We start from the raw sequence: 9,197 nt of genomic DNA, 5'->3' as shown, positions 1-9,197 counted from the left end.
TTAGTCAACTAAAAGAAAAATAAAAACAATGAAGGAAGAGTAGGTATAAAATTACACTCCGCAAATAATCTATTTGTAGGCTCTCATAGCATCTTTGATCTAGCAGGTATCCAAACTTTTCTCTAGGCTCTTGGGTATGCAACTTTTGCTTCTCTCGGACTTAGGTAACTTACTTAACATACACCATGGTTACTGATATTCTAGGTTGAGGCACTATCTCAAAAACTCCCACTCTCTAGTGGGGACATGGTGGTATGTGCTAGCTTGCTCTAATCATCTATGAGAGTTTAGCTGATAAATCATACCCATAAGACCATTTAGTCACCTGTCATGACCCAATATTCAAGGCTTCAAAGCTCGAATCAAGACTAAAATGATGAAATAAAAATAAAAGTAAATAAAGTATTAGATAAAAATTCGATAAAATTTAAATAAAAAAAAGAAGTAAACAACACCAAAATTAAATCCAATTATAAGAAGATGTTGTTCAAAATATTACAAAGGGGGAAACGAGTTTGGAGTACTATTATAAAAAAAATACAAAATACTCCAAAATGTAAAAATGGAGTGATGCTCTGGAACAACCCTTTGTGACCGCACAGCTCTCAAATGCTCCTCCACCCCGAGCAATAGCCTGCGAACACTTGAAAAAGAAAGAGGAGATGGGTGAGTATAAAAATATTCAATAAGCAATCTAGTTTTAGGCTCTCATCACATCCGTGATCTAGTAGGTGACCATGAGCTTTACTCTAGGTTTTAGGTGTATTGTTCTTGTTGTGCACAGTCTTGGGTACATAGGCTACCTCCATAGATTCCGTATAAGGTAGGGACAACATGGTGAGTGCTAGCATGCTCGTCATCCAGTGGAGGTTAGTTGGCGAACCTATCCCATAGGCCATGAAGTTGCCCAAGGTTGGGGGGCGCCACCCCCTCAGTACATGCCAGCTCCATTGGTTACCTGCATGATTAACACCCTCCCATAGGAAGAATCCTTTGTGTAGGGTAATCACTAACTACCCACATGATTAATGCCCTACCATAAGACGAATCCATCGTGCAAGGTAATCCACTGACGGTCAACGCCCTACCATAGGATGGATCTATCGTACAAGGTAATCCATCAAACCATAGAGTCACACATACCTACCAACCTCACACCTAGCTCAATGGTATCGTACTAGAGTGGAAAGGGAAGTGAGGGTCCTCATACACTATGCCGGCTGCTATCAGCCTAGGAGGCTGCCTTTGTCATTTTTGGATGTCCTAGAGGTCTGCTAGGTTCTTAGGGGCATCTAGGCAGTTTAACTCTCATCTCTCATTTCTAAAACATTTGAGGTTAGCTTCTCGGAGCACATCAATCTCTGGGTGTACACAAGTCTAAACCTCTGATCACTCATGATTTTTGGGTGCAAGGTTACTTGGAAACATATTAACCTAGGTCAACATGTAAACAACACTAGTTGTAGCGCCCTAGTCTCAACTAAGTTCTCTCATGCATGCTTTGCTAGGGAGATATTCTTATTGATCAGCTAAGCATGGAATCCATGATTTAAACTTCACCTTAGTAAAAATTCGTTAGAGGAAATGTGACAACAATAACCATTTAACTACCCAAGTGATTAACGCCCAACCACAAGACAGAGGCATCATGCAAAGGAATTGAACTATCCACTACAATCCTAATCAGTGTCACACCTATCTTGACAGTACTATACAGAGTTGAAAGGAAAATGGAAGCTTCTTAGACACTATACCGTCTGCTATTGGCATAGGAGGCTACCTTTGTCTTCCTGAGATGTCGTGGCGGTTTTCTAGGTCTCTAGGGTGGTTTGACGATCTTGATGAGGCTTTATGCCTCCAGGCTTCTCAGATTCTTACTCTCTAAGTCAGGATTAATCAGGAACACTAGGGATTGATGGTGGTATTGTTATAACACATGTGGAAGCAATTTGAATTTTAGGCATTCTAAGTACATCAATTATAGTAAATTAGCTAGCATATTCATAAGCATTAAAACTCAAGAAGTTTGAATACTAACCTTTTGTAGTTCAAATTTTTTTTTCCTCACGAACCGGTTTCGAACCACCATTAGTGTTTTCCCTACTATTCTCCGGCCTTAGAACGGGATTGTGGAATCTGGTGAGTGACTAAACTTGGAATAGATTTAGTATATGTGGAGAGAGAGTTTGTGATATGAACCAAGGGACATCAATCATACAATATGGTTCAATGAAGATGTGAAGAAAATATTGTTGAAATTATCAAAAGATATTTCAATTCATGCCACATTGAAGAAGAATGAAGTTTCATGTGATAAATTTTGGGTGGATTACAATTTAGAGTAATTTAGAGTTATTGTATTTCATTAATGTATTTTACGATTTTTAATTTACTTTAGGTTACAATTAGTGGTTAATTAAGGCCATCAAGTATGAATGTTACTAACTCTTGGAATGCCTTTAGTAGTTTCATTTTGAGGCTATATAAAGCCATGTATGTTGTATTTGTAAGTAGACTTGAAAAATATAGTAAAAGAAGCACTTGTGCTTTTCTTTAGCCAATGGCTAAGTTTATTTGCAATTATATGTAGTTTAGGTTGCATGTAGAATCATTCAAGCTCGACATGATCAATCTTGCTTGTGGAGTGATTCGAATCTCAAACAAGTGTTTGAGATATTTGATCAACAAGAATCATTCAAGCTAAACATGATCGATCTTGCTTGTGGAGTGATTAGAATCTCAAACAATGTTCTTGCTTGTGGAGTGATTCGAATCTCAAACAAGTGTTTGAGATATTTGATCAACAAGAATCATTCAAACTAGACATGATCGATCTTACTTGTGGAGTGATTCGAATCTCAAACAATGTTCTTGCCTTGAGATATTGCCTTGAGATATTCGATCAATAAGATAATTCGAATCTTACTCCCCTTGTAGTGATTCCTTATCTTATCAATTTGTGAGGGATTTTTTTTTAGTTTTCACAAGCATACTTTACATGTACTTTGATCACTCTATTTATAGAGTCATATTTTTTTTTTTTAGTTTTCACAAGCATACTTTACATGTACTTTGATCACTCTATTTATAGAGTCATATTTGCAGGTTTATGCAAATTTGATATTACCAAATTTTGACACTCAAAATTCTACTCAAATTTGTGGAGTTTATTTGGCAAACATGCAACTTTGGTTAAACATAATTTTGACACTCAAAATTCCATTTTTTTCCTGATGTAAAGTCAACATTTTGAAATTCTTCATTTTAAATTCAACAATTAATTTAAATAATTAATTTCAAATTAAAGTAATATTATATGATTAATTAAACAATTTAATTAATTCAAATGTCAATCTCAATCAATTCCGACGCATTGATTAAAATATTTAAATCTTATTTAAATATCTTCGATTCTCTCTTTTTATTTAATTCGTAAATAAAACAAAATGTGGTTGAACATATCGTATATATTTAGCGTATTTCCTAATTCGAATTCGAATACTTCGAACTCACTCATCACACTGTTCTATGGTATAGTCCGATATGAGCTAGCAAAGGGACCTAATAGACCTATAGATCATGGGCTCCAACCATTCGATATTAACCGCTAAACTCATTAACCTTGTAACTACTAGGACACTCCACTATAGCCTAGTAGTTGCACTCCTCTCACTATAGCCAAGTAGTTGCACTCCCCTCACTATAGATAGTAAGTCGATCCTTCACAGGTTGTTCGTAACTAGAGATAGGTCAATTTACTGTTTTACCCCTGAAGTTACTTCTTGATCCTTATGTCCCACTGATCCTCTAATGAACAATTGGTTTGTGGTCCAACCAGTAATGAGTCCCTCTTAGGCCAATGAGAGGGTGGGACCCTTTGTTCAAAACCTGAAGTTAATACTTAAGGGAACAACCTCTCTACTATCCCTTAAAGTGGGTAGGGGTGAATTCCATCGTGCACCCTATGTCCCCAACTATTCACCCAGTCTTACCACCTAGTCTTACCGCCTAGTCTTACCACTGAAATGGGAGGCTTATTGAGTCGGCAAACTCGAGCCACTCTCACCCATGCAAATCTAAGGATAATTCTAAATAAACAGGAGTTCATGGTTATCTCAGGATTAAGATCAAATTACCTAGGTCATCGAATGAAAAAATAAGTCTCAACAGTAAACGACAATATAAAGTGAGAGTGATTTTCTTTATGGTCCGATCTTATGCAGTACCCATTGCATAGGACGTCCCCACTCACATGTATCCGCATGTACAATTTAGTGATCACATTGTTTATATCATATACAAAAGTGGACCGCATTCATAGTATCCCCAAGATAAGATACTCAGTCTTATCTGTGTACTATAGATCATTTTGACTATATACTTGAACTTGATCCACTCTTATGTCTCTACATATAGTTCAAGTAATCATACTATAGTCAGAGTGTTTTTAATTTATTGGATTTAGATTAATAATAATGGTAAGATTCACTTTATTTAATAACAATCTTTACTGAATCAACATCAATAATAACTTTATTGAAAATAGAATATGTTTTTGTTTACAAACTATGAGTTTTAGGACATAAAACCCACATGGGTCTCACCCTCTAATTGTCTCTCACGATTCTTCTGTGCTTAGACTTCTGGAGGTGCTCGAACCTAGGTCACAGTCTAGCCAAACTGGCATTCTCACCTTAGTCTTTAACGGTTTCTATTACTATCATCTATATGGAGAATCACACATTTAACATCTGTTGCTATTGTACAATCAATCATGCATACAATCATACATGCTCAATGGTGTGATATTATCCATCAAGCATTCGGAGTGCATATACACAAAATCTTATTCACCATTTCAACATAATTATATACAAGTAGTAAAACAAAAGTACAACACAACATACCTGGTACAATTCCATATATTTCAACTAGTGTGACTATTCTCACAATTATCAGTCTTCCTAGGCATCGGTTATACTGAGCCTCTTAGGGTTCATTTTATAATCTACATGCAATTCCAAGTAATCCTTACATGTATTACTCCTAGAATCCGTACTGTTGCTGGTTTGTCGTGAGCCTTCTGGTCTTCGAAAATTTCAAATTCCCTCGGGTGGGACATAATTCACATCCCAATAGGGTTAGTATTGGGATTAGGATGAAAAATTGACAAATGAGAGTCAAACAACATAAAATGGTAACTCATTCACCCTTCATTCGTTGGGAGAAGGTTTCACATGCACGTATCACATGCGGGCAGAGTTGCAATTGCAGGTCATAGGTCGGTGCACGAGTTGGGTCAGATTGTAGGACACGAATTGTAGGCACGAGTGTGGGTTCGAATTGTTGCAGGTCCTTAGGTCAGGTGAGGTTCGTGTCGCATGACGCTACTCAAGGGAGGATGTGTTTCCTGCGCAATGGTGTGATGTGTGTCCGCGACCAGTTGGGACGTGCTCCTATTTCCATTGGTCGATGCGCTTTCGGCCGCTGCTCGTCGATTACCCATACGTTGATTTTTCAAAATTTTCTTAGTTTTCACATTTAAGACCTATTTCTTTACATTTTCTTAACTCTCGATTCTTAACCCATAACGAATTACTTCCTTCACGAGAGTTGTAGGCCTCATATCTTGCAATTGAAAGTAACTTTTATATAATATTTAGCCAACCACGTACCTTAATAGACCCGTTGAAAGTTCTTAATAAATTCATTCTTCCCATAATTTGAGACGTCCTAAAAATCCAATTCCGACACGAATCTTAGTCGAGTTTCAACACGAAACTTGTAAGATTCTTATCCTAAGATTATCATATTTCAAAATTAGAACTTAATATCAACAACCTAAAGCCTAAATTCTTGCTAGACTAAGGTTTTAAATGATAATTTTCGCAAGTATATTGGTATAATTTCTAGATTTCAAGCCATTAGATCAAACAAAAAAGTATTACACGACAAAATGAGCTAATTAGGAAAGATCTCAAGGGATGAAGCCAAAAGAAGTAAATAAAGCTCAAAACTCATCGAGATAGCATCTCGATGCTATAAAGAGCATTTGAGATGCCCTAAATTAATTATTCAAGCCTATTTATCTGAGAGTCGGATATCGTTGAAATAAGATCCTTCTTTAAACCTCCTAACGCTACACCAAGTACTATTGTAAGTCCTATCAAACTCATGCGCATGTGCACATTCAAAACTTTTGAACTACTTATAATTCTTCTTATTTCAGTTGAATTGAGTGGACCTTTTCGGAGAGGAAAAACACCCATTTAGATTATACAAAATTTCATCGGTGTTGATGAAGGCTTTATGGGGTTTCAGCGAATTATTGAAAGAAGAAATAATCGCACATTGACTAATTAAGAGAAAGATCATAAATTTGTAAGTAAGAAACACTATCTCCCGTGGACAAGATCATATCATTATAGAGATCCGTAATTTCAAACATGAAAATCGGTAGCGGTAGAGAGGATAGACATGCAACAATATCAAATTAGAAAAAGTTTTAAATTCACAACACCAAATGGTTAAATTTAAGAGAAATCTTACATATGTAGTTAGAGAAGTGAAAAAAAAAACAAAAACAAAAGCCCACAAACACAAGCACTTGTCAGTATAATCCTTAGGTACACTTCAAACCACCACGTGAACACGACATCTTTCAAACCCAGCTCGTGAAGAGAGAGAGAGAGAGAGATTCCTGTTCTTGTTCTTCCTGTTCTTCCTGTTCTTCCTGTTCTTCATGTTCTTAGTTTCTGCTAAACAAAACCAGATTTCTTCTGAGAGCATCGAAATCTCAAAACAACATAAGAAACAAATCTGTAAATCAAAACAAACCCCATCATTACCATAACATTCCTCCACCTGCTTTCTTCCCCATACCCTTCTTCCTTCAGCACATCCTCTCCCCTCATCACACATTCCCCAAACATCATTTCCAGACACTTCCCCGACCTCGAAAACTCATTTATCAAAAACCCTTCAAATGGGTACTTAAACACTGATATATAATGCATAAATATCCAATACTTTGGTATCTCATGGTTCGATATGAAATACCCAGAAAACAGGAAGAACGAACCCATAACCCCTGATATCACCGAGTTCCCCACTATGAAATTCGGCACCAAAGCACTGAAACAAACCACCACTGAATTCGCCGTATACAGAATCAGCCATATTAGCACCATGAAATGGATAAACGCCATTACATTTCTGTTCAACCCCACCAGCCAATATAATGGTATTGAGAATAAAATGGCTAGGATTAGTAGAAATGGGATATACACCAACCCATTGGCTATGGCGTATGAGGATACTCTGTAGCTTCTGGAGGAGGTTTCTTTCATTAGAATCTCCCTTTCTTGTAAGAAAATAGGGAGGGCTTCGATTGATGTTGTTAATAGAAAGGTTAATATGAAAGCGAACAAACCCACGCGTTCTTCTGCACCCACTAAATCGAATTTGAGATTGTAAAAAATTGAACCCAGAACGAGGCCGGATATGAACATTTGAATTGTTCTGCAAGCGAAAAGCTCCTTTGTTCTTATGATGTTCTTGGAGAATCTGTGCATTAGGATGGCGGTTTCTTTGAATCTTGAATTGGCGAAATCGGGTGGGGTTATTTCGACTCTGTTCTTGATGGTGTCCTCGTCGATGACTTTGGATTGTTGAAAGAGCTGTTGGAGGGTGAATTTTGGGGATTTGAATTGGGATGGGGGGATTGTTTGGGTTTGAAGATTTGGGGTTTTTTTAATGGTTTCAATGGCTTCAATGGCGAATTCAACGATGTTGACATGGAGTGGAGGATGGAGAGCCATTAGAGTGAGGTTCAGAGCGAGCTGTTCAACAGAGCCATGGTGCAAAACAGAGCCATTGGAGAGAAGGAGAATGGAATCGAAAAGCTTCACGATTCTGAACCCAGGCTGGTGGATGCTGAGGACAATGGTTCTTCGCCGAGCTTCAGCCATGGTGGTTTTCAGCATGTCGATGATTTGAAAAGCGGAAGTGCTGTCGAGCCCAGAAGTGGGTTCGTCGAGAATTAGCACTTTGGGGTCGTGGATGACTTCCACGCCGATGGAGACTCGCCGTCTTTCGCCGCCGGAGATTCCCCGGAGTCTGTCATCGCCAACACGGGAATGGGCGACGTGGGTTAGTCCGAGTTCGTCGATTAGAGAGGTTACCTTGGCGGTGAGATCAGAAGAAGGGAGGGTGAGGCGGAGCTTGGCGGTGAAAGAGAGGGTTTCTTCGACGGTGAGGAGAGGGAAGAGGGTGTCGTTTTGAGGGACGTATCCGGACATTGTGTTGAAATGGGAAGGGTTGATGGGGTGGTGGTTTAGGAGGAGGGAACCGCCGTGTGGGGTGGTTTTGCTGGCGAGGATTTGGAGGAGGGTGGACTTTCCGGAGCCACTAGGGCCGACGATGGCGAGGATTTGGCCGGATTTGGCTTGGCAATTGACATCGGAAAGGACGTGGCGGTGGCGGATGGTGGGTTTGGCGGTGGAGAAGATGTTGAGGAATGGGGATTTGGGGTTATGGGTTTGGATCTTGTAGCAGATTGCTATGGCTTCTATTTCGCATCCTTCTTGTTCTTGTTCTTCTTGCTTCTTCATTTCAAGTTGTTGTTGTTGTTGTTCTGGTTCTGCTCTGGTTGGTTTCTCAGCTTCAGTGTTTCACAAATTAATAATGTTTTTTTTTTGTCTGTCTCTCTCTTTGTCAGCCTTGGCCTTGCATGTCTTGTTTAAATAATTATTTTGAGTCTTTTGTTTTCATTATTTTGTCTAATCTATTTTTATTCATTTAAATATTTTGAGGAGAACAAAATACTACTTATAAAGGATGTGGAAACCGACGCTTTAAAATCCTTAGTGGAAACAGGAAAGGGAAAGCACAATATCTGATATATGTGAACGATACTATTACAAATAGTATTAGAGCCAAGCCCTAGACCCTTGCTGGCATATCGCCTCATGTCTCTACCCCCAACGAGGAGGTTGAGCTCCGAAGGGGGTGGGCACGAGGTAATGTGTCAGCGAGAAGGTTGGGCCTCAAAGGGGGTGGATTGTGAGATCCCACGTCAGTTGGTGAGAAAACGAAATGCCTCAAAGGAGGTGGACATGAGGCGATATGTTAGGGAGGAGGTTGGGCCCCGAAAAGAGGTAGATTGTGAGATCCCATATTGATTGGCGAGGAGAACA

General features: G+C 38.8%; 1 protein-coding gene across 1 annotated transcript; it reads right to left on the bottom strand.

Moving 5' to 3' along the window:
- Positions 1 to 6,463: 6,463 nt before the first annotated feature.
- LOC111472375 (ABC transporter G family member 5) lies at positions 6,464 to 8,714 on the bottom strand. The gene has a single exon (XM_023118059.1). The coding sequence runs from the start codon at positions 8,610 to 8,612 to the stop codon at positions 6,759 to 6,761; it is 1,854 nt and encodes a 617-aa protein (XP_022973827.1). The 5' UTR covers positions 8,613 to 8,714; the 3' UTR covers positions 6,464 to 6,758.
- Between the last annotated feature and the right edge of the window lie 483 nt (positions 8,715 to 9,197).

This window comes from Cucurbita maxima, unplaced genomic scaffold (genome assembly GCF_002738345.1).
Source record: "Cucurbita maxima cultivar Rimu unplaced genomic scaffold, Cmax_1.0 Cma_Scf00070, whole genome shotgun sequence".
In the NCBI taxonomy this organism is placed as follows: Eukaryota; Viridiplantae; Streptophyta; class Magnoliopsida; order Cucurbitales; family Cucurbitaceae; genus Cucurbita; species Cucurbita maxima.
This window is presented reverse-complemented; position numbering and strand designations above follow the sequence as displayed.

Bases quoted from the DNA above. Each gene is read 5' to 3' on its own strand.
- LOC111472375 (XM_023118059.1), bottom strand. From the start codon at position 8,612: ATGAAGAAGCAAGAAGAACAAGAACAAGAAGGATGCGAAATAGAAGCC.